We start from the raw sequence: 26474 nt of genomic DNA, 5'->3' as shown, positions 1-26474 counted from the left end.
CCAGTAGCTGCTAAGTCTAAGACGTATTCATTTTATTATCAGTCGTTCAAAATGTATCTTTCTATTCCTTTTTCCTATCCTCAGCTCCCTGAATGCATGTTATCACTATGTCTTTCAGAGAATAATTTTTTTTAAGTTAATGAGGACTATTTCAATTTGGTTAGGAAGGGTTTGGATTACATCAATAATGTTTTTTAAAGACAACAAAAATTGAATAAGATTAGATCCAATTTCATTTATAATAGCATTTAGTGCTACCTTAATATTTGTTTAGCATAAACAATAAATTTAATTTCATAAACAAACACGAGATAGAGGCAATTCATGAGAAATTTATACAACTATTTTAAAACAGAAAATGAAAGAAATTCAATTTATTGTGTAACTCTATCCTATTTTGCTTGTTATTAGAATGTATTTTTATAGTTCCTTAGGACAAATCTGCAATGATTTTCTTTTTAAAGATTCACCAGTACTGAACACGTTATTTATATCACCAGTTAATGTTGATATTCTATTAAGAATTAAGTCTCTTTATGTTTCAATTCAAAGTAATGCCTGACTCTTCTGTGCATTTTAATATGGCTGTTGTCAGCTGACTAGCTATCAAAGTGAAACTCCAGTTTCAATCTTCACAATAGACTGACTACAAAGCAACCAAATAATAGGTTGACAATTTCTTTTTTTCCTTCTCTTTTTTTTTTTTTGAGACAAAGTCTCACTCTGTCGCCCAGGCTGGAGTGCAGTGGTGTGATCTTGGCCCACTGCAACCAAAAATCTAATGATAAGATCAGACATCATAGAATAGAGATTAGAGTCAGGGAGACTTGGTTTTGATGCCTTCTTCTGTACTTTAAGATAATGTGATACTATTTAAGTTTTGAAGGTGGCTGGGCGCAGTGGCTCACACCTGTAATCCCAGAACTTTGGGAGGCCGAGACAGGTGGATTACTTGAGGTCAGGACTTAGAGACCAGCCTGGCCAAGATGGTGAAACCCCGTGTCTACTAAAAATACAAAAATTAGCCAAGCATGGTGGCACACACCTGTAATTCCAGCTACTCAGAAGGCTGAGACACGAGAATTGCTTTAGTACAGGAGGCGGAGGCTGCAGTGACCTAAGATGGCACCATTGCACTCTAGCCTGGGTGATGGAATGAGACTCTGTCTCAAAAAAAAAAAAAAAGAAAGAAAGAAAAAAGAAAAAAGTTTTGAAGGCTGTGATGTTCTTACTTGGAAAGTGGGTTCAGTAATATCAGCTACGCCATAAAGTTAATGGGAGGATTACATAAACTAATGTAGATAAAGTCTTTAGTAGAGCTGCTGACACTTTAATAAACATCAAATGTATCATCATTAGTTACCACCTACTTAGAACTGTTGTTTTCAAATACACACTTTATTACATGTTTAATGGCTGAAATAGATTTATCCAAAAATTTTGTATAAAATTATGTATCAATAAAAAACACTTGAATAAAAAATAATTATAAAAGCAGATGTCAAATTTGAAATGTATATCTTATTAAGATGAGAATCTAATTATCTGATTGAAAATAAATGTAAACCACATAGTTTTCCGTAAAAATAAGGAAAGCAACCAAAGATAACTCCAAAAATATGTTTGGTTTATGAACAGGCCAGTTAAAAGACAATTTATAATATTTGAAAAAGATAATTCATAATATTTGAAAGAATCTTACTTAGGAACAACAAGTATATACACATAACTTTTTAATAATAATTTTTCATAGGAATAAGAGCTTATACCTTTGGTATTCACAAATGATGGTGTCTTAAATGATACCTTAGATATTAGATAAGCTAAAGAAAATTATAATATAAAATGGAAAAATTTTAAATAAGAATTTAAATAGCAGTCTAAAGTATTATTTCCCTATATAGTGTTTATTCTAAATCTATTTTCACATGTGTCTTTTAACCTTAGATTTCAGACTGAACTAAATTATGATGTTCTGGAAGTTCATGATGGGCCAAATCTTCTGTCACCCTTGCTTGGATCTTACAATGGCACCCAAGTGCCCCAGTTTCTATTTAGTAGCAGTAATTTTATATACCTTCTATTTACAACAGACAACAGTCGTTCCAATAATGGCTTCAAGATTCACTATGAAAGTAAGTAATGATAAATTTTTTTGATTTCTTCATTCTGTTTGCTCTACATTTTGTATTATAGTTTTATTAAGAGAACTAGTATCTCTATTTATTTTAAATCAAAACTTTCCTTCATCTATAAGAATGTTAATGCTTTATAAGGTAAGGTGTGTGTTTTAGTAAATTCTGCAATAGATTTTCCAGCAATATCTATCTAATATCATTATGAAGCAAAATACTAAAGAAATATCAGAAGCATCAAATCATTATTTGAAAATGAGTTTGTGTATCAATTATTTGTGTATAGTTCTGAAAAGCAGATAATAAGCAGTAATTGCCAGCCTGAGATATATAAACAATAACTTTTTTAGCATTTACTTCACAAATTCAGTTATTCTTTTATAGTTTCCTCACATTGTATGTATTTTCCATTTAAAATATTTAATTTTATTATTTTGCATACAATTCTGAAAATCATATTAAAATTAAAAAGCAAACTGTGTACACATATATTTAAATATGATTAATATAAGTAGAGAAAATTATATTAATATAAGCTATAATTCAGAGTGTTGGAATCATTATAATCCCTATTAAATCTAATGGTTTTGTTTAAAAAGTCTAAAATATTTTTGATTTTTGAAAAATTTTGATGCTGATATGAACACAGAAATGAGCTTTTTTTCTTTATAAACATTTTGTGCATGTGTGGCTATATTGCATAAGATTTATATGTGTGCAAACATATAAATTTACATATGCATACATTTTCATCATGAATGCATAGCCATATACTTGTACATGAAATGCACTTTTGATAAATGAATCTTAACAACACACTTAAGAGGGTTATTAAAATATGTCTTTATTTCAAATGCAGATATTATATTATTTCTTTTAATATTCAAGTTGATTATGACCTTTTCCCCCTCAAGAAGAAATTTCTGCATTTCAAATATATAGTTTTATATTTGCTGTTGGGCATCTATCTTCAATACACATAGTCAATGGACTCATGGGTTTTTTAAAATAATTGTCAATATAGATCCATTACTTTTTAAAAATCATCTTATCTACAGTATTGTTTAATTATATTAACTTCTCATTATTTTGAGCTTTGTAGAATGAAAGTATACTTTGCAAAAATCATTGTAAAATGCAACAAGAGAATGCACATATACGTGGGGGTTCAAATGAACTAAAGTGCCTTAACTGAGATTTTTAGTCTAGCATGTATTTATTAAACCTGAGTCAAATTAGTCATTTAGAAAAATCTACTTCAAAACTAATCCTCACTAGTAATTAATTGATATCAATATGCAGGCAGCTTTTCTTTTTTTTTTTTTAATTTATTTATTATTATTATACTTTAAGTTGTAGGGTACATGTGCATAACGTGCAGGTTTGTTACATATGTATACTTGTGCCATGTTGCTGTGCTGCACCCATCAACTCGTCATTTACATCAGGTATAACTCCCAATGCAATCCCTCCCTGCTCCCCCCTCCCCATGATAGGCCCCAGTGTGTGATGTTCCCCTTCCTGAGTCCAAGTGATCTCATTGTTCAGTTCCCACCTATGAGTGAGAACATGCAGTGTTTGGTTTCTGTTCTGTGGAGGTTTGCTAAGAATTACGGTTTCCAGCTGCATCCATGTCCCTACAAAGGACACAAACTCATCCCTTTTTATGGCTGCATAGTATTCCATGCTGTATAAGCAGCTACATTTCTTAATCCAGTCTGTCACTGATGGACATTTGCTGATTCCCAAGTCTCTTGCTATTAGAATAGTGCTGCAATAAAACATACGTGTGCATGTAGTCTCTTTATAGCAGCATAATTTATAATCCTTTTGGGTATATACCCAGTAATGGGATTATTGGGTCACATGGCACCTTAGTTCTAGATCCTTGAGGAATCGCCATACTGTTTTCCATAATGGTTGAACTAGTTTACAATCCCACCAACAGTGTAAAAGTGTTCCTATTTCTCCACATCCTCCAGCACTCTGTTTCCTGACCTCTTTTTAATGATCGCCATTCTAATCCGGTGTGAGATGGTATCTCATTGTGTGGTTTTGATTTTGCATTTCTCTGATGGTGACTGATGATGATGAGCATTTTTTCATGTGTCTGTTGGCTGCATGAATGTCTCTTTGAGAAATGTCTGTTCATATCCCTTTTATTCACTTTTTGATGGGGTTGTTTTGTTTTTTCTTGTAAATTTGTTTGAGGCTCCTTTGTGGTTCTGGATATTAGCCCTTTGTCAGATGAATAGATTGCAAAAATTTTCTCCCATTCTGTAGGTTGCCTGTTCACTCTTGATGGTAGTTTCTTTTGCTGTGCAGAAGCTCTCTTTAGTTTAATTAGATCCCATTTGTCAATTGTGGCTTTGCTGCCGCTTTTGGTGTTTAGACATGAAGTCTTTGCCCATGCCTATGTCCTGAATGGTACTACCTAGGTTTTCTAGGATTTTATGGTATTAGGTCTAACATTTAAGTCTCTAATCCATCTTGAATTAATTTTCGTATAAGGAGTATTTTTTTTTTGAGACGGAGTCTCGCTCTGTCGCCCAGGCTGGAGTGCAGTGGCCAGATCTCGGCTCACTGCAAGTTCCGCCTCTGGAGTTTATGCCGTTCTCCTGCTTCAGCTTCCCGAGTAGCTGGGACTATGGGCGCCCGCCACCTCGCCCGGCTAGTTTTTTTTTTTTTTTTTTTTTTTTTTTTTTTTTTTTTTTTTTTTTTTTTTTTGGTGTTTTTTTTTTTTTTTTTTTTGTCAGGGTTTCACCGTGTTAGCCAGGATGGTCTCTATCTCCTGACTTCGTGATCCGCCCGTCTCCGCCTCCCAAAGTGCTGGGATTACAGACTTGAGCCACCGCGCCGCGCCAGGCAGCTTTTCTTTTAGTCCATTGTAGTATCCTTTACCCAGTAAATCATATCCAATCCCATTCCACCCAGGGTATGTGGTCTTTATCAGAAACAGGACTATTTTAAAGATTAAATGAAACAAAACATGCAAAGTGTTTTGCGTAACTGGTAACATGCAGCATAACTGGTAACATGCAGTATGTTCTCAATAAATGATAGCCTTTACATTTCTCCTACAAAAGCTAGTCAGATAAGGAATAAAAATAAGAAGGCCTGCTCAAATGCATACCTTCAGTTAGCGTTTGTCATTTACAAGTTCTTAGTGTCATAGTCCAAGTTATTTTCGAGGGCTAGTGCCTTAAAGGGCAAAGTGGAAGCTGAGAGCTCAGAAATGTTGAGGTTGATTAGAGACACATTTGGTGTTAATTTGGTCAAATCTGGCAAGATGCATTGTATTTAAATTTGTCTTTAAGAAATCACTTTCTCTCCTTCTATTAGTCTTGTGGTATATTTACTCCTGTGAAATAATCTCCAACATCATAAATCCTTTCTTATCAAGAAACAAACAAAAGTCTTTTCATTCATCTCTTTCTTACTGTTTCCCAAGCTGAAGGTAACTAAACTATATTTTTCAAATGAACCATTCACAAACCTCAAAATCAGTAGATTACTAATGAGAACATTAACAATACATTTGGCATTTGCTGTATTTCTATTTTTTTTTAATCAATTTCATTGAAAGTGAAAGTAATTTATCTTCCCCAGGCAATCAAAATCCTATAGGAAGGAATGCTTGCAATGCCACCACGGCTTGTACTCCAAGTTTCTGTTATATTGCCTTTCCCAAAGCATTTTTTACCCCATTCTGTCTGCCCCTCAAAACATGGGGATTACAAAAACTGTATCAATAAGATAAGGTTGGCTGGGTGCAGTGGCTCACGCCTGTAATCCCGACACTTTGGGAGGCTGAGGCAGGTGGATCACGAGGTCAGGAGTTCGAGACCAGCCTGACCAACGTGGTAGAAACCCTATCTCTACTAAAAATACAAAAATTAGCTGGGCATGGTGGTGCATGCTTGTAATCCAAGCTACTCAGGCTGAAGCAGGAGAATCACTTGAACCCAGGAGGTGGAGGTTGCAGTGAGCCGAGATCACACCATTGTACTCCAGCCTGGGTGACAGAGTGAAACTCCATCTCAAAAAAAAAAAGATAAGACTATTTATAGGTTTCAAAACACATTAAAATTATAACAGCATAAAGTAGACTTTAGGAATATAATTTATTTTTATTTCTGTAGTTTTTCCCCAGGAAAAATCACATCTGTTTATGATGTTGTATTGCTTGAAATATGACTATAATTAAGTCTTGGATATCTAAATATTATACAAATTTTAAAATTGAAAATGGATACAGAACAAACCTATAGACATATATTCACCTCCAGATATAAGTTTTTTGTATGAATGTCTAGATATATTTTCCAATTAAGGAAAATGTTAGACATCTAAAAGAATGTACAATTTATGACTAATAGATATTTGAGGGAAGGAGTAGTAGAAACAGAAACATAAAATGTTCAAATATTTTTTTACATAAATAAGAAAAATGTCTATTTGGGGATTCTACTTTTTAAAAAAACAAGCTCTATGAAGCAGTAAGGAAAAAGATAAAATGTTAATGTCATTTGATAAAATGCAGACATGAACTTCTGAAAATTATGTACGTTGCCAAAATTTAAGAATTTTCTATAACTAGCTGGGCGTGGTGTCTCACACCTGTAATCCCAGCACTTTGGAGGCCAAGGTGGGAGTATCACTCGAGGTCAGGAGTTTGAGACCAGCCTGGCCAACATGGTGAAACCATGTCTCTACTAAAAATACAAAATTTAGCCAAGCATGTTGGTGCATGCCTATAATTCTAGCGACTGGGGAGGCTGAGGCAGGAGAATTGATTGCTTGAACCCAGGAAGCAAAGTGGAGGCTGCAGTGAGCCAGGATTAGCCACTACTTTCCAGCCTGTACGATGGGCGAGACTCCATCTAAAGAAAAAAAAAAAAAAGGAATCTTCTAAAACTACTTACCAATTATGTTTTAGTATTTAATAATGACTGTTAATAAATAATACTGATATCAGTTCATCATGATGTTTCTCATTTTCTTAAGTTTGCAACATTTCCATTGCCTTGAATTATGCCTTGAGTTATTTGCTTGTCAATCAATTATGAACTATTTCTTTAGATTTATTTTGTGACTCTTAGATCAATGCGGCACAGTGGAAGACATAAAATAAATACATCATCTTACTTTATCAGTTGAAAAGCCAAGAAAGGCAAATGAATTATTAACCCCATATATTCATTGACCTTTACTATAGGTCAATGACCAAAAACATTACAATCACTTTTGAATAATTAAATTTTACTGTAATTTACATTGTATATGACCACTGCAACCCCCATTTCTCTGATTTTAGAAGATTTTACTACAATGTTAGAGTTTCATGTAAAGGAAAGTTATATGTAACCTGGAACACTGGAGGAAATTGAAACCTAAAGGAAGGGGATCTAAACTTTTCTGTTAAAGATTGAGAAGATTGTGTACGTTAAGGGGACAACTGAAGGTATTCCTACGAGACAAAGCGTAAAACTAATGAGGAGACTTATCTGATTGATATAAAGAATGACCACTGGGAGATAATGACAAAAATTTAGAATAGTAAAGTCTAATTTGGGAATCTTAATTTTCAGGGTGACAACTTTGAACATGGTGCCATTAGCCATCGGGTATTAAAGCTATGAAAAAACATGTTTTGGCTATACGTATGTCCAACATTTTATATAGAATAAATTGGAGATGAAAGATACTGAAAAACATGTTAGATGTTATTGTTTATTTCATAAACTTGAGGTGATGAGGGCCTTGCATAGGGTAAGAGAAATAATACTTGACATGATGCTTTTCAATGAGAATGGATTTCAGACATATTTTGTGGAGGAAAAAAGTGAGGAGTCAAAGACAAATGAGAGTTTTAAAGCACTGGGTACTGGCCAGGCGCATTGACTCACGCCTGTAATCTTAGCACTTTGGGAGGCTGAGGCAAGCAGATTACCTGAGGTCAGGAGCTTGAGAACAGCCTGGGCAAGATGATAAAACTCCGTCTCTACTAACAATACAAAAAATTAGCCGGGCATGGTGGCATGTGCCTGTAGTCCCAGCTAATCAGGAGGCTGAGGCAGGAGAATTGCTTGAACCCAGCAGGTGGAGGTCACAGTGAGCCGAGACTGTGCCACTGCACTCCAGCCTGGGTGACAAAGGAAGACTCTGTCTCAAAAAAAAAGCACTGGGTGCTTAGAAAAATAATGGTCTCACTTAGAAGAGGAACTTAGCAGATAAAAGTAGTTGTGTTGAAGATAAATTTGTCTCTGTTGTATTTTAGTTTTTCATTAAAATAACAGCATTTAGATAAAGTGAATATGCTTGATAAATATACTTAAAATGTGCAATTTCCCTCTTTAAAATTAAACTTCTATTTTGTACCATTTTGTTTAGCTTCATTTTTGAATTGGGTAGCTAATACAAATAAATATTTTCTCATATAAATGTGATTGAATATAATTATACAATATTAAAAATGTTAATGATTAATTTTGGAATATAGAAATTGTAGTTATTCATTGTTTAAATATCCTATATAGGAAGAAAAAATAATAACGTGGTATACTTTATACCAGTGATTCTCAATTGAGAGTTGTCGCACCCCAAGAAATCTGTAGCAATACCTGGAGATATTTGTTATTGTCATGACTGGAGAAGTGCTACTGGCATCAAACAAGTGGGGGCCAGGAATGTTTCTAGAAAACATTGTCATGGCATGATCTCAGCTAGAGATTGTAAATTGCAAGGAAGATATCAGGAGACACTGAAGTGTACTATAGACTATTGATAACAGCAACAGTTAACCACCAGAGGAAACGTACTAATTGGTTTTTCTTAGAACAGTTCTGGTGTTCATGCTTTCATACCTTGCAGAATGCCTCTACTCTTCTTTTTCCTTTAGTGATTAGAATATTTTGTATGATATTTAGAATGGTGCTTGGAATATAATAAATTCAAGAAATGTTGACTATCACTATGATTATTGTGATATATGTGTATATATACACAAAATTTAAAACAATACAAAATTTTACAGATAGTTATACATTTTCATCAAGTTCTTATATAATTAAATGACCTGAATTTGATCCTTAATGGTAGGAAATGAAAAATCAAATTTACTAAATAAATTGCTGATTTTAAAAATGAAGTACGAGTACCTTTATTTGTAAAAATCATTGCTTCTAACTGTTTGAAGAATTAGGAATGATTTTCAGCAAATCCTAACCCCATCAAGCTTAGTCTTTATTTTCTTCCCTTTGTTTTCTAGGTGTTACAGTAAACACGTATTCTTGCTTGGACCCTGGAATACCTGTACATGGCCGTCGCTATGGTCATGATTTCTCCATTGGCTCTACTGTTTCATTTAGTTGTGATCCAGGATACAGGTTGAGTCATGAAGAGCCCCTTCTATGCGAAAAAAACCACTGGTGGAGTCATCCACTTCCAACCTGTGATGGTAATAACTCATTTGACATGCAAAATATGCTGATTTAGAAACAGAAAAATCAATTTTTTTATATGGGATTTGACATAATTATAAATCTTTTAGATTTTTTAAAGGTTCTTTTGTTTTCTGGCAAATTTATGTCATAAAACCATTCATGAAATAAAGACTGTTGCTAATCAACCAAACTTACTCCATGCCTAAAAATACTATCTATGTATCTACCCTGTTTGTATTTGCATATATATTTAAAACTCACCTATGTAACTATTTTAAGAACATACTGTGGACCTTTTGAAAACAGCCTTGAAAATGCCAAATTGATATGAGAAGAAAGCCCTAAAAAAAATGCAGCATTCGCTTCCTGCCTTGAAAGACAACATGTCCCAGTTCAAATGGAAGGCCAGCTTGTCTACCCAAATTCTAACCAGCTACACAGCACCACGGTAGTTTACTCAGACTAATCTGTTGTGTCAAGTTCCTAGTTATAATAAATAGTATACCAGTGTTCTTTACTGCTTCTTTGTTTCTGTGAAAATAAGTCAGAATTACTTCATTTTTCAGGAAACATATATGAAATCCAGTGGAAGAAACTGCTTCTCCTAAGATTGGAAAGTGCTTTCATATTTGCTTGTCAAAAAGCACACTCAATGTAAATCTAGGTATTATTTAACTATGGGTTTTAATTTCTATTTACAGCACTATTTTCAAATTCTACACTTATTATTTCTTAAGGTGGAAGATGCCATTTGTCATTTTATGATTAAATTTTCAAGTATTGTCTGTGCCATCATTTTTTAAACAGTTTTAAGCTAATTTGTTTTTATATCAAGATTTAAACACATCATCAAAACATCTTCCTTTAATTTGTGATTGTAAGTGACAGAAACCCATCTCTAATTGGTATTTAAAAATAAAAACAAGCTGTTGTTCAACTGTTCAAATAGTAGAAAAGGCAAAGTGGTATACCTCTCATTGCTAGTAAGTATAAATTCAAAACTTTTTAAGAATTTCTCTATCTTTCACCTAGACTTTTCTTTGAGATTCACATAATTGTCTTATATTGCAGCCAGGTTTTTTCCATGTGAGGAATTGACAGTAGTGTATACACTCTTGGGAGATGGAAGTTGTTAGTCCTGTATCTTCAGATTCAGAGAGGAATGAGAGCTCTTCCCTGTTATTCTAATTAGAAAAATCCCAGGGAAGGTGTTCAATTGGTCCATATCTAAACTAGTAACTATAGTGAAGGAGAAGGGCCCATTATGGTTGACTTTGTCTTGGTCATGTGCTCATCTATCCCTGTGGTTGAGACAAACCATGGTGGTATAAAGGTCCTATGTTTGCTAGACCCTAATAAAACTACAATGTTGGCCTGAATGAGGAGCATTCACCATGAAAGAAAGGTACAGAGGCAATATTGTAAGAATCAGGAAGATAAAAAGTAATGGCAAGCCCATCAACACGCCTAACTTTTATTAATAATAAAAGCAAATAGATCCAGTTTTCCCAGGAGCAGCACAGGCCTTCATCATTTTTCATCAGTGCAACGGCAATCATTTCTGAGTTTTTCAATCCAACCCCATGTTTCTCACTAAGGTTATTTCATGTTATATTCCAGATCCAAAATTCTTAATGGCTTTTTATTGCTTAGAAATGAAAGCTCAAGTGACTAATCATGGAATTCTTGGTCCTTAACCTTGAGAAATCCATCCTTTTCTGTGATGTTTCCATCCTGCGTTCTTACAATGCATCTTTATTTTAAAAGATCAAATCATGTTACTTTTAACCTCTGTTATGACCTGGCCTCCTCTTTTGCATTTCTATTTCATGTTGAGTGTAACTGGACAAGGACAGAATTATATTTATTTTAAAAATGGCTAAGCTGTGTATAAAACAGCTACTTAATATTTTTTTTTTCTGTTGACTCGAACTGAGCTTAACTATCATGTCACCTAGTGAACAGATTTGATCAGACGCTTCCTTTAATAGAGAATTTTGCACCAGAGGTAATTAGTACAAATCTCCTGAGGTAGCAAGGGAGAAACAGACAAACAGAAGTTCTTGCCCTGTTCCAGGAATGTAAACTTGATTGGCCTAGGTTGCCTAATGCTTGTGTACACTGTGCTTCACTCTAACATACATCAGCTTTTGTGATGTCTTTGTATCCCATGATTAGCTGATTTACAAAGCAAACCAGACAATGTAGTTTGGTGGTAATAACAGTGATGACTAATATTTATTGAGTTTTTACCATGTGCTGATACTGCTACAGGTGCTTTATGTATTTTAAGTCATTTTCTCTTCCAAGTAACTCTATAAGATAAGTGCTATTATGATCACCACTTGCAGATGAGGAAACTAAGGCAAAGGAAAATTAAGAACCTCACCGTATATCACCCCACTCGTTAATGGCAAAGTCAGAATTTAAATCCAGGCAGCCTAGATCCAGGTCCTGGGCACAAGTCTGCCACTACACTGTCACCTGCCCACATTCTACACAATAGGAAAATACTAAAATTCCTTAAAATGAAAGATAGATGATACATTTGTTATTCTTTCTCAGTGATGTCACATACTTATTTTAAGGACTTTATATGTAAATGTATATATTTATATATGATACAGTCATTTTAATAGTTTATTGATACTCTGTGCTGCTTGGAATGCATAACTGAAAAGCAGGACATTACTCTTTTTGCTATCAAGTATACCAAAGAAAAAGAGTAATTTTATTTAATTCTATTTTCTGTGTATACGCTTAGATTTGGAAGTAAAAGTGGATCCTTTCTTAATTCATATTTCACTATTGACTGAAAAACTTTGAACCTTGAACCAGAAATTCTTTCATCAGATTCTGCATTAGTTTGTAAATTTAGTGCCTTATTTATTTATTTATTTATTTAAATTACACTTCTTAAAGAATTTCTCTGCTTCTCCTTTTAAACTTTTAGGTCTAGTTTTCAACAAGCAGCCAGAGTAAGCTTTTATAAACTAAGGCAAATCAGGACAACCCCTTACCTAGAACATTCTTGCACCTTTCATCCCAGGCAGAATAAAATCCAAAGACTTTTGCATGATTTGATTAACCCCAGGTATTCTGGGCCCTTACTACATCCCATACTTCATCCTTCACCACTCTCTTGCTCATTCATGCTACTCCATTCCAACTACACGTGTCTCCTGAATAATTTTCCCAATATGAGAACCCTTTCCCATTCCTCCCATTCTGTCCCTCTAAGCCTCCCTTCCTTTTGTCCTGAATCAGGATTCCCCCACAGAACCATATGACTCACTCCCTAATTTCACTCACAACTATATACTCAATACTTGCCTCAGTAATTATGTGAAAGAGTAACCCCTTTCGTGCCACTTAAATTTTACTTCCTAGTATTTTTCACTCTGTTTACATTATTTTTTGCTATTTATTGTCTCTTTACCTAACAGAATATACATGTCATGTAGTAGGTGCTCTGCTAGACTCACTGTCGTACTCTCAATGCCAAGAAGAGTCCTTGTCAAACAGTTGGCACACAATAAATCTGTGTTGAATGAAAGAAAGCTATATTCTTCATGAAATGTACTTATGGAAATACTTTTGCTTTTGGTTTTGCATATATGTTTTCTGGTTTTTGCCTTCATGAATTTTGTTCTTTTTCTCCTGGAATGTTCTAGCCCTTCCCTCAACTATGCATATCAAAATTCTAGTCAACTTTTAAAGGTTATGAACTTGATCATGCTTTTCCTGAACAAAGCAACTGGGCATAATCTTGACTTTTTCTAAACTCTGTAGCTCTCTATATTTACATGGCATTTATTGCTACCTTATAACCAGTTATTGATTTGTTAACTTAGTATTTATTAATTATGCTGTATATACACTATAAAAAGACTGTTGAGCATAAACAGTGTCTACATTCTTCTTGAATGGATAACAGTTATACTCTATCTTATTTTTCTTATATTCTTATAATCAAGAACCAGGTGTTCTTGTTGCTTTAACATGTATTTGTAAAAGGTGTCCCGTGACACATAAGAGATTTGATTTAAAAAACAAACATTTTTTTTTTACTAGATACTTTGATTAGAACTTACTCCTATATATCTCTGCAGTATTTTTGATAAAACTGAGATTTGAATGGCTCTAAGGTAGACCAGACAAGAAATTTTAGGGGAGCATTTTGCTTTGTCCAACATATCAAGTGTTAAAGGCTGCATGTATGCTAAAAGTCACAGATAAATGATGTTTTTTATGCACTGGGTACATGAGATTGTCATGAGTAATGGCGTAGGGCTAAGATCAGATGCTGGGTTTGAAGCAACCTTCCAGGAACTAGGCATTGTTGCTTAAGACACCTCCCCTTTTAATGGATGTGTAGGTATGCTATGTCCTGAATTGCCTAAGACATGCTCTGTTTTCACCTTCTGTCCTGAGACCCCAATTTTAAACTCAAATTATCCCACTTTGAGAAACAATGTGGCTATTTTGTGAGAAATTTAACCTAAAAAAGGTTAAGTGATTCAGTGTCACTCAAATCATTAAGAGGCAGACCAAAATGGAACTGAATGGACTTAAACCTCATTATTTCCCTTATTTCTTTAGTCTTATTAAAAGGTTTGAGTACAGAGGTTAAAGTAGCAAATGAATACCTGGATTCAGGTTTAGATTCCTAGAATTCAAGATAACCAAGTTTGTCTAGAGTATAAGCAAGTATGAACAGTCTCTGTTTAAGGGCATAACAGGGAGACTTGAAAATAGGAAAAGAAGAGATGAGATTAAAAGCAAACAAACCAACAAATTAAAAACTAATGGGATTTTTAATAGATGGTTATTTCCATGCTTCATTACAATACTGAAAGTGTTTTGATGGATCCTGGTCTAAAAATTGTCCATTTTGGATATAGACAGATTTGTACTGGCCCAGTGTGTATCACTAACAAGGACATGGTATAAATTTACAGGTCTGGGCAATTACATTCAAGTGCTCAGCTTTTGAAGAGACTTCACTATTTCGAAATTATAATGGATACTTATCCTATGAAAAAGCAGTATCATATGTTACAAAAATCAGGGATAAAAAACTCTACTGCCCAAGATTACTGTGTATCTGACTAATTGTTCTCCACTAACTGAACTGTCACTATAATGGCTTATTGTGCCTCAGATTTTTAGCTTTTAGATGCTTTTTATCCTTTTAGGTGCTTTTTTTGCCAGCTGTTTGAGTTCACATAAAGTAACTGAGTTTTTCATATATATATATATATATATATATATATATATATATATATATATATATATATATTTCATCATGCTCTGAGTTCTTTAGTTTTTCAAAGATTCACTTGATACACAATTGTCTATCTCATTCACAAGAACATGTAATCCTATTATGTCTCTTACAAAACTGTTGGTATCCCTGAAGACACATGGAATCAATTAGCAAGGTTGCTGCAATAAATTGGAATTCCTTCTGAACACATAACAGGAGATAACACAGGAGATCCATGGCACCTGTTTTAGACAGTCTTGTTCTAATAACGTTTACTAAGTGAATGGCCCACACATTCTCTTAAACGGACTTAAATCTCAGCATTCATTTTTTAAGTCATTTGTTTTTGGAGAAATTTTCATAATCATCTCTATACCACTATATCTGTTACAATACATTTAAATTCCATCCTGTACCTGAAAATATAAAACAAAATATCTCATATAAAAACTTAAATCTTTTTTATTCATCTTAATATTTTAGGTCATTCATCATTGATTTTAATAAGCTCTTACAAATTCTTATCTTTCCAATAGGAGGAATAGTTTTTAGATAAGCAAACATCATCAGTATGAAAGAATATTCAGTAATGAATTAACCACTTTTAAAATTAATCCAACTCAAAGATACTTTCTATTTAGCGTTAGCATCTGTCACTGTACAATCTCATGTAATTGCTTAAAAAGCTGACAGTATAAAACAAATGCAATTTAAAACATTGGCAGTGTAAAATAAACTCATTTAGAAAAATGAAAAATTTCATTAGGTTGATGAAAATGATGAGGCTGATGATGGTGATGATGGAGAACTATTTCAGTCACATAGGAAGCCACTGGCAAATGAGAATTCAAAAGAGAGATCAATTAAAGAACACAGACAAGGATACTGACACAATAGGTGTTGGGTGCACAAAAAAAGTGATTTGAACATAAAAGGATAAAATGAATCTCTGAGAAAATAAAGGATGCCCCTGATTTTTTTTTTTTTTTAATATATTGATCATTTGTGAGGGAAGTGCCGCAAAATCAAACATAAGTAAAGAACATCATAGCTTGCTAAAACAGTACTGTTAACATGGAAAAAACATCAACACGATTCAAGACTCTGCTTGAGATCATAGACCCTGGAACTAGACTGAGTTCTATCTATACTTGATTTCTCATCTGTAAACCACATAATTACAGCATTCTTCTCAAAAGGTTGTTGTGGGGGCTGAGTTAACATAAATAAAATCTGCAGAATAGTGCCAGCTACATTTTAAGATCAAAACAGTGTTTAGTTTTGTTTTTGGTAAGAATTAGTAAATCGTTGTAATTTTATCCTGTTTTATTAGATATAAAATAAAATTTATGTGTCTTTATGTTTTTAGTTTCATCTTTCAAAAGAACTTAAATTACATTCTTTCCCCACTATTTACTATGAAATTCCATCTTTAAGTCCATTCTCTTCAATGTCTGCATCCAATGATAATTATTTTCAAATAACAGAAATCTTCACTTTGTTTTAAAAACGTATTCTATATTTTCCCATCTGATTCTAGTCAAAGTAATATTATGAATATTTGTTATAATATATTAGCTGTTGAGCATTCCTCCTAAATTTTTAAATGTGTTTATGTGTTACAAAGATTTATTCATTTACCTGCAGAATGTCTCTTTAAGTTTCCCCTTCTACAAAGGTATATAGGTACAGCTTACAGACAAAACAATTCCCAAGAAACTTCTCAAGAAGTAGGATACTTGACAAAGTGTCTTTATTTGAAAGAATACTGATAGACAGAAAAATTTCCTCTCAACTTCTTATACATACACACACACAAACACACAGATACACAAATACACACATACATGTGCATGCTCAGGGGCACATATCTGGTGTCCTTTCTAAAAGTTTGCATCTCTCTTTTTTGTAACCTTTTTGTGTATTTTAAATTAATTTAACTCCCTTAATTTTCATTCTTGTGTTCATTGAGAAATTTTATTCTAGCTGCACGACATACAGTCCTTTGAAATAGAGACTGTAGGTTTTAATTCAGTAGACATTTCACTCATCATATTTCACTTAACAAATTCATATGTTATAGTGTTAGGTGCTTTGGAGAGACTTCAAAACTCACTTTTCTAGTGTGCTGGGGAAGTGGGGCAAGGATCAAATTAGACAAGGGTACATGTTGCATTCATGATTCTTACTACCCTTGGCTGTGTCTAAGAGTTGGCCTTTTCAAGTGAAATAGAATAAGGAGTCAATAAATTCTCTGCTCATACTAGAATAAAAATGCTTACTAGGCAATTTTTTTTTTTTTTTTTTTTTTTGCCTCCTCCAGTTTCCAATTTTGATAAAATTGTCTGGTGTACCATAAGCACTGATGGCTGTTGAATATAGTAGAAGACCTTGATTTGTTCTCAAGGAAATGAATATCAACTCAAATATTATTTGTTGACCTAAGATTAACTTATTTTTATTATCTTAGAATATTTACTTACAAAACTACATCCCTTCAAAAGATCCTTTTTGTTTATAATATTTCCTAGAAAAATACAGAAGTACAGAAGCAGCCTTGGAAACTTTTACAACTCACTTCATAGTTTTGAAAGTAATCCTATAAGGAATAACACATATCCCTTTAGGAATTTATATCAAACAATTTTATACAATTAGCAATTCATTTTCTTAGTGCTTAATAAGAGGGATTGCTAAACAATTAATTACTCATATTTAATTTACCACCAATTTATGCAAATACTGCTTATAATTAGAAATGTATTAGCACATACTTCAAATTCAAATGTGAAAAGTTGAGTCATGTTCCCTTGGGTACAGTACTAATTCTCAGATGCTACTGAGTACCCTTTTCTTCTCTAGTGATACAATGGATAAAATGATTTACTAGTATTGGAAAAGGTCTTAATACACACCTGCTATTACAAGGATGTAGCTTAAGCAAAGATAATGCGACTCCTCAATTCAAGAAAGGAGATAAGAGATTTATTCACCCTCTGTCTCTCTCACTGTTGATCACATGGCTCTATTTCTTTGTATTTCAGCATTATGTGGAGGAGATGTTAGAGGGCCTAGTGGAACAATCTTATCACCTGGTTACCCGGAATTTTATCCAAATTCTCTGAATTGTACATGGACTGTTGATGTAACCCATGGAAAAGGTAATTTGCCTCATGAAATAATAATTGGACTGTCTTCTGCATTTTCATTGAATCTATTTTTATTTAATTTTCCTTTACATGTTATTTTGCATGAGCAAAAACAGATCAATACTACAGTATGCTAAAACACATTTCAATTTAAATAATTGCCACAAAAATTATATTTACTGTTCTATAGTATTACAATGTGCTCATGTTTTTACCAGGCTGGTGCTATGAGAGATTTGTTTAGTTTTGATATAATAAACTAATGATATTTGAATTTTTTGTAACAAGAAAATGTCGAATAAGATGACTGTAGTTTCTGACATAGTGTTAAGAAGTTGATTTCAGGAGTTCAAAGGGGAATATGAGATGCTCTGATATGCTGAGCCAATTTTAAAGCAACTAGTATATGTTTATACAAACTTGTTTATGAATGTTTCTGTTTTGTTTATAATAATTATATTATTTAATTTATAGGCATTCTATAAATATCTGTGTCTCAGATTCTTTAGTACAGAGCTGCAGATATGTCTCACATAAATAGAGTAAAATTGCACTCTGCATAAGTAGATGTTAATAAATGTCCTTTTACAAATAAACAAATAAGTAAAAGGCTCTGTAGTATTAAATATGGTTCATTCACGAGATTCAACCAGACTCATAAAACTTTTACAACCTACTTCACTGTTTTGACAGGAATCCTATAAAGAATGACATGTATCCCTTTAGGAATCTATAACAAACAATTTTATGTAATTAATAATTCATTTTCTTAGTGCTTAATAAGAAGGACTGCTAAACAATTAATTACTCATGTTTAATTTACCATCCATTTTTGCAAATATTGCTTATAATTAGAAATGTATAAGTAGGTACTTCAAATTTATCAAGGTACAGTGTAATTTATCAAGGCAACAACTTATCAATGGTAAAATGACCATTCCAATATATGAAAACAAAAAATATATTAAAGTTATTTACTTGAAGATCTCCATGGGCTGATCTTCTAAAGGAGCTACTTTATTCATTTTAAAACCTCATTTTGATAAGTACCCTTTATTTTAGCTCTGTTGCTGTATTACATTATTGAATTTTACTACTAAATTGTATGTATTAAAAATAAATAATTTTTTTAGAAAATCTAAAAAAAAGAAAAAATCAAAATAAAATACTTTTAGCAATAAGGAGATGTTACAATTAAAACTAAAGCCTTATGTTTAATACATTTAAATGTATTGTGTTTTCACAAATAAAGTTTGCCTTTGATAAAATTACATATTATTTTATCAGGAAGTGAGAATTATGTCAGGACAATTTTAGTTAGATTTCTACAATGAATTAAATATTATTGAGAAGAAAGTGTTTTTAAAACGAGTGTTCTGGTACCGAATAGCAGGAATGAAGTAGAAGACTTTGTAAACTGTGATTTTTGTCATTCTTTATTAGTAGAAGACTCTTTGCTGGAAGCTAAACAAGTATCCTATTATTCCATTGTGAAGTAGATTAATGGAGTTTAAAATAAGCTCCCTGATATTATAGAAGGGAGTGGAGTGCTACATACTGCTTGCTATGTAAATAGAGGTTTAATTAACACTTAAAGTTTTGCATCTTCACAGGTTGCAAGTGTTAATTAAATCCATATTTACATGGCAAGAGATGCAGATGTAGATGCCTTTGTTTTAAGAGCTAGCTGAGTTTGTTTGAAGTACAACTCTTCCAAAGTGTAGCCAAAGTTTCTTGAAGGAAAATCTCAAAGTTGGGAGAAATATTCAAGGTAATATAGTCTAACCTCTTTCTCAGAAAACTAGTTTCTCTGTATAGTGTTTCAGAAACAGGAAGAACTGACCTGTTATGGATATTTCTGTTGATAAGGACTGTACTCCTTGGGAAAACTTGCTCATTTTTTACATATTTAGTTGTTTAAAAATTATTCTGCAGCCATTATCCCTGTTCTGCTCTCTGGAGCTACACCGAAAAAGCAGCCTAATCTTTGCTCCAACCAAAAGCTCCTCAAACACACCAACTCACAGTTCTGAGACTACCATGTTTTTCATGTCCTCTATCCCTAGATCTTTATTCTAAGTCTTTTCTACCCAGACTAAACACTCCTAGTTCCTTTAATTCATCATAAGATAATATTTTCATGTTCATCACCACTCTAATCAACTTTCTCTGGATACGTTCCAGCTTATCTCTTTAAAATGTGGTTTTCTAAAACTGAACACATCGTGGCACAGTGTAACACTAAAATTATTTTCATTCAAGAAGAAAGTATTTGTGTTAATTAACTTTTTTGCTACCATGTTATACTACTAATTGATAAGAAGTTTGTAGTAATGTAAATCATCTTTTTAGATTACTGGGACTTAAAATACAGATAAATTAAATTCCTAAAATTCTATAATTATACACTTGCTTTTTTTTCTATCTTCAGTGCAAACTTTTATATTTATCCCTGTTACATTTTATCATATCGATTTTGATTCAGACTTCCTATGAGATCATTTTGAAGTGATTTACATTTCACTTACATTTACATTATATAGTCAGAATGTTCTTATGTAAGTATGATCATTAGTACTTTAAGAGTTTATAAGAATCTTAACAAGTATAGATCTAAATAAGTATTTAAGAAATAATAAAATTTAAATGTGCCATCTGTAATCTCTTCACCATTAAACATGAAGTCAAAGTGTTTGAACACATATAATTGTTCAATAGTTTCAAAGTCAGTTAACTACAGTGTCATTCAGCCTACATTGCTCCTTACTTGCAGGGACACCATGAGAGATTTTCCTTAAACACATTCTATAAATCAAGATGCTAATTATAAATAGTTACAGGAAACCTGGAGAAAAAAAGTGTACTCAGAAAAAAACCCTTAGAGTCTTAGAAGTTAGGCTGTCCTTAAATAAAGCATAGTCCACACCTATTACTTTACATATTAGGAAAAAAATAAGTCAAATGGCACCCTTTAGGTGATAGCTGGTGGCATGACTGTAACTAAAACCTAGATATTAAAGCTATTTTGACTTTAAGTACAAGCCTTTAATATACATATATCTGTACCATAAATTACCTTTATTGGGCATCCTGAATTAGCATTCTTACGAGAAGTAATTACGATACTGAAACCACTGACTTTTTCTCCCTGCCTTGTTAGAATTGTGTGTCTTTGCCTGTGTAATCCCCTTCTTTCCAAAATGTCTATCACAGTCTGCAACATCACAAACTTCTTGCTTTTGGAAGTCATTGCCTTTTTTGCTTTAGGAGGTCATTGCTTTGGGTTTTTTTGTTGGTTTGTTTTTATTTTTGTGTTTTTCCTGAGATGGGTTCTCATCCTGTCACCCAGGCTGTTCCTGGCTCACTGCATCCTCAATCTTCCTGGGCTCAGGTGATCCTCCCACCTCAGCCTCCTGAGTAGGTGGGACTACAGGTGCATGCCACCACACTTAGTTAAGTTTTGTAGTTTTTTGTAGAGATGGGATTCTGCCGTGTTGCTCAAGCTGATCTCAAACTCCTGGATTCAAGCAATCCACCCACCTAGGCCACCCAAAGTACTGGGATTACAAGTGTGAGCCTCCAGACCTGGATGGTCATTACGTTTGAAGGTCATTTTTATACACCTCTACGGACCCCTTTGACAAATTAGTTACCTCTATTTCTATGCTCCTATATTGACTTATATTAACCAGTTTGGCAGAATGATTAAAATTTTGGTTCATGTACCTTTTTCCTCAGGTAGGCCATGAGTTACTTACATTCTTCTAAATATTTATATTCTATAATGACTAGAATATAGTAGTTTATCAGGATCATTTTCTTATTTGGATTAATTGACCTTCGGCACAACTTCGAAGGTCTTAAGTTGTTTTGCAGTAGTGAAAGAAAACAGATATTACCATTTAATCCATGACTTGAACAGCAGCTTCATTTTGTAAAGTGGCTTGCCAGGGCTAAATAACAGGAAAAAACATTAGCTCTTACTTTGGGAAATTGATCAATAGCAATAGCACTTTCTGAATACTTCCTCTGTGCCAGTCACTATGCGAAGTCATTTTCATGTTACCTTATTTAAACTGCAAAACAACTCTATTAGAGCCCTATTTTACAGATGGAGAAAGTAGGGCTCAGAAAGGTAAATAATACTTAACAGTGGCTTTGTTGGCACCAATAATTAATTAATGCAATTCTAAAATAATTCATTCTATGTATTTCGGAACAAGCACATTTTTTTCTTAAAAAATGTAAATAATATAGCATACATGACGATTTATTTCTCTTTTTTCAATCTACTCTCCTATTGTCCAACTATTTTTTTCTTAGCTTTATAGGAGAAATAAAACTTACTTATCTGAACTTTCTACCCTTACATTATTTTGCAGGAACTAATCTGGACAGTGAACATCTTCTGTTTATTATGTCAATACCCCATTTTCCTTCCATCTGTCTAGTATCAATACTGATTTTATACTATAGAACATTTGAAAAACTGACTTAATTTTTGGACTCCCCCCAAAAGGGGTTTTGTATTCCTGCCCATTATAGAGAGGAGAAAACAAACAAACAAACAAAAACAAACAAAAAAAAACTTACGTTTTGAAAAATAATTTGAAAATAGTACCTTATATATTTAAAATCTTTCTCAAATATGAGATTTCTGGTTCATTATGCAGTAATAACCTTGTCGTGGTAATGTTTGTGTTTTCAGTCTGTTTGTTTTGGTCTCATTTTCTATCCTCTTTTTTTTTTTTTTTTAAACAATGGAGACTCTTAAGAATTCCCAACATTTGAAACTAAAATGTAAATGAATAAAAATGTTACTTGTCATACTCTCAGATTTTGGACTTTTCTTAGCAAATACTTGGGTAATTTTTTAGGTCAGGTACAAAAATAAAGCACTTCAAGGGAAGGGTCCCTATGGTAGCCATTTTTTATTTCAGATGGCTCCTTACACAGTATGTTGTGTGTATTTGAGTGTGTGTATTTGTGTGAAGTCATTAGTCTTTTACATGTGTCCTTGACACTGTAATTAAATACTAACATGATACCACAAGGAGTCCACTACATACTCACTAGAAAGGAACAAATTTAAAAGCCCCAGATTTTCAAGTATTGGAGAAGACATGGAGCAACCATATTGTCTATGGAGATGTAAATCGGCATGGCCACTTTGTAAAACAGTATTTGTTAAAGCAACACATATATTATTACCCCCATCATTCAGTAATTCCACTCCTAGATACGTACACAACAGAAAAAAGCACATACATTCACAAAAGATATACTCACATGTTCATGGCAGCACTGTCTACATTTGTGATAAAATGCAAACAACTTAAGTGACCATCAGCAGTTGAACAGGTAAATAGATGTGGTATATTCACAAGGTGGAATGCTATACTATACATCACCAAAAATGAGCCACCCCCAACTACGCACAATGATATTGAGAAATCTCACAAACCTATTGTTGAGTAAAATAAGTCAGATCCAAAAGAATATATATGATTCCATTCCATAAACTACAAAATATATATACAAAGCAGCAAAATTAGTTTGTGCTTTAGAAGTTGAGTGAGTGGTTACCTCTGGAAAACTGAAATGACAGAAAAGTTTTATTAAAAAGGCTCTGGGTGTTTGTATTATTGTGACTATTGATTTGGATACTATTTGCAAAAGTATTTGGTTTATGGAAACTCATTTAGCTGAACACTTATATATACATGTTTTGCATATTATATGCACAGGTTGAAATTTGTGACAGATAAATGGAGAATAATTACATTCATTTAACAAATAGCATTCCCTATGCCTGTTTTATATTTATCTTCTAAAATAAACAGCATATTTGGAAGTTAAGTTCTATAATATTGAGCATTGCTTTTATGTTGGTTGAAGGGATTGGAGAAGAAAATGGAGGCATGTACAGTATTCACCAGGAAGTTGCACCTCTATTGTAAACAAAATATATGTATGTCTTTTGAAATTTTCAGAAAACCAGGTAATTTTTTTTCAGGCATTGATTTTTAAATTTTATTTTCAAGCAGTTTCCAAGACATGACTCATTATATCTCTTTTAATGAATCTGAAGGAAAAACACACATAAAAAGAATAATACAATATATATTTGGAATATTTTATAGTAATGCCTCTCATTTTCAGAAAATTTAATTAGAAGGAAAGCCCTGGCTAATAGGTAGTTTGACAGTAACTCTCTGTGTTTTACTAATCTACCTATAAATTCGGTGTTCCTATTTTTCTTAATAGGTGTGCAGTTCAACTTCCACACTTTTCATTTGGAAGACCATCATGACTACTTACTGATCACAGAGAATGGCAGTTTTACCCAACCACTGGCACGCCTGACTGGTTCAGATCTTCCTCCAACAATCAATGCTGGTCTCTATGGAAATTTCAGGGCTCAATTGCGTTTCATTTCAGATTTTTCAATATCATATGAAGGATTTAACATTACATTCTCTGGTGAGAAAATAAACAAAAAACAAAAGGGCTCATTCAATAACTTTTAAAAAACATCAATTTTTTCAAGATATGAGCATAACTAATGATGAAACAGAGAGTGAAAAATAGCAGAATAGAAGAAAAAGTTTAAAAAAAAGAAAGCAAAGTAGTATCTGTCAAGTTTAAGGAAAGATTGGAATAGATTGAAGATTATCTCCAGTAATAAATAAGGGAAAAAGCAAAAATTAATTAATTTGCTGTAAATCTACTGGAAGTACAATAATTACATTTCTTTAATTTACAAAAATTCTGCAAAATTCTAACAGAGGTCAAAACTAGCTAAAATGCCTAGTAAATGCAAAATAAAAATTAAAATATATATTTTAAAATTTCAGTTAGACTCAAAAATGAAATGAGAATTAATCCAGTGATTTCCTTGTTTTATGTGCCTAGGAAAAGACATAGAAGGCATAACCAACAGGCTAGTATTAAGATAAACCTAATTTATTATTCTGGAATTAGATAATCTGTAATCAAATTAGCATAGTTACTCCTTTCTTCTAGTATAATCTTATTTATAGACAATAGTATTACTTGGATTACAGGGAGAAAAAAAGTATGAGACCAAAGAGAATAAAATATATTCCCACCACTTAGAGCTCTACTTTCAATTTGAATGAACACAACTAGCTATTTCTTAATACAGACACAAATTAATAAGTAAATCTTATGCCAACTTGCTAATATTAAAATGATACAAGCACTAACCTTGTTCTTAAACAACTATTTTAGTATTTGGATGAAAATATTGGTATGCTAAAATCATAAAAGTATTTTATCATGAGTAGTAAATGAACATAACCTAGAATGTTAGAAAAAAAAATCCAAGTTATTTTTTTAAAGCATAAAATATTAGCTAGTCAACATGAAGCAATGCCTCTTGTTCTTTATTGCAATTACACAGTAACTGCTCTGGGAATATTTTTAGATAAGCTACTTCTTCTTAGGACTGTATATAAATTATAATGTTTAATCAACTCTACTGTTTCATACCCTGAAGACTGTTTAGTTGTTCATTTTCATAATGCTCATTTATTGCCTGGGGAAAAGTTCCTATAAAAATCCATAATATAATAATTTTCAATGTGTGGTCACTTCAGTCTCACATAAACCCTTGCATCTCAAGTCATGTGTTTTTCAGAATATGCATTAGCTGAACTTCTTGTATACAAGAAGCAGAAGGGCCTTTATCATTTAAATGTAAAATATTAAGCAAAATGCATTTCAAAAGTGCAAATGATTTCATTTCAAATGTTATTTTGTGTTTGAAAATATGCAGTTCTTATACCATTATAAGTCAAAAATATATGAAATAAAAATGTTTCTAATGCAGAAAAAAAATAAGATAAAAAGCTATATTTTATTATTCAGAAGGTGATATTTTCTCGTCTATATTGAATACCGCACATGCAAATATTTATCAAGTTATTAGCTATTTTACAAAAGAAGAAACGTATGTGTGCCATTTGTATGTTCTGATAGCTATTCATATAGTCACTTCTAAATATATGACTAGGTTCTAAAAACAATAGGAATACACCCTTAAAAGTAACCACTATCATTTTCTTTGCCCTTTCCTCCCCTGCGGGGAAATTTTCTCTCTAATTTACAGAATATAACCTTGAACCTTGTGAAGATCCTGGCATTCCTCAATATGGTAGTCGAATTGGGTTCAACTTTGGAGTTGGTGACACTCTGACCTTCTCATGCTCATCGGGTTATCGACTGGAAGGAACATCAGAGATCATCTGTCTTGGTGGTGGCCGACGAGTGTGGAGTGCACCTCTGCCAAGGTGTGTGGGTACGTGGTCAGCTGCTTTCATTTGCTTGTATGTGTAGTCACTGTCCATGGAGTTGCATGGTTACACCCTTCGTTTTTTATAATCTGTTGAATTTCTTCATTTATTTCACATTAGTTACTTCAATTTTTTTTCTATTTGGCAATCTGGTGTAA

At 32.9% G+C, this 26474-nt stretch overlaps 1 protein-coding gene across 6 annotated transcripts in view; it reads left to right on the top strand.

The window, feature by feature from the left end:
- Positions 1-26474, top strand: part of CSMD3 (CUB and Sushi multiple domains 3) — a 1287556-nt gene that overhangs the window by 861218 nt on the left and 399864 nt on the right. For all 6 annotated transcript variants that reach the window (XM_021942876.2, XM_031650139.1, XM_031650136.1 and 3 more), the window contains 5 exons: positions 1948-2135; positions 9406-9594; positions 17894-18010; positions 24266-24481; positions 26133-26321. In XM_021942876.2, coding sequence (XP_021798568.2) covers positions 1948-2135; positions 9406-9594; positions 17894-18010; positions 24266-24481; positions 26133-26321 — 899 coding nt within the window. The remainder of the gene's footprint in view (positions 1-1947; positions 2136-9405; positions 9595-17893; positions 18011-24265; positions 24482-26132; positions 26322-26474) is intronic.

Source organism: Papio anubis, chromosome 8, assembly GCF_008728515.1.
Source record: "Papio anubis isolate 15944 chromosome 8, Panubis1.0, whole genome shotgun sequence".
Classification (NCBI taxonomy): Eukaryota; Metazoa; Chordata; class Mammalia; order Primates; family Cercopithecidae; genus Papio; species Papio anubis.
This window is presented reverse-complemented; position numbering and strand designations above follow the sequence as displayed.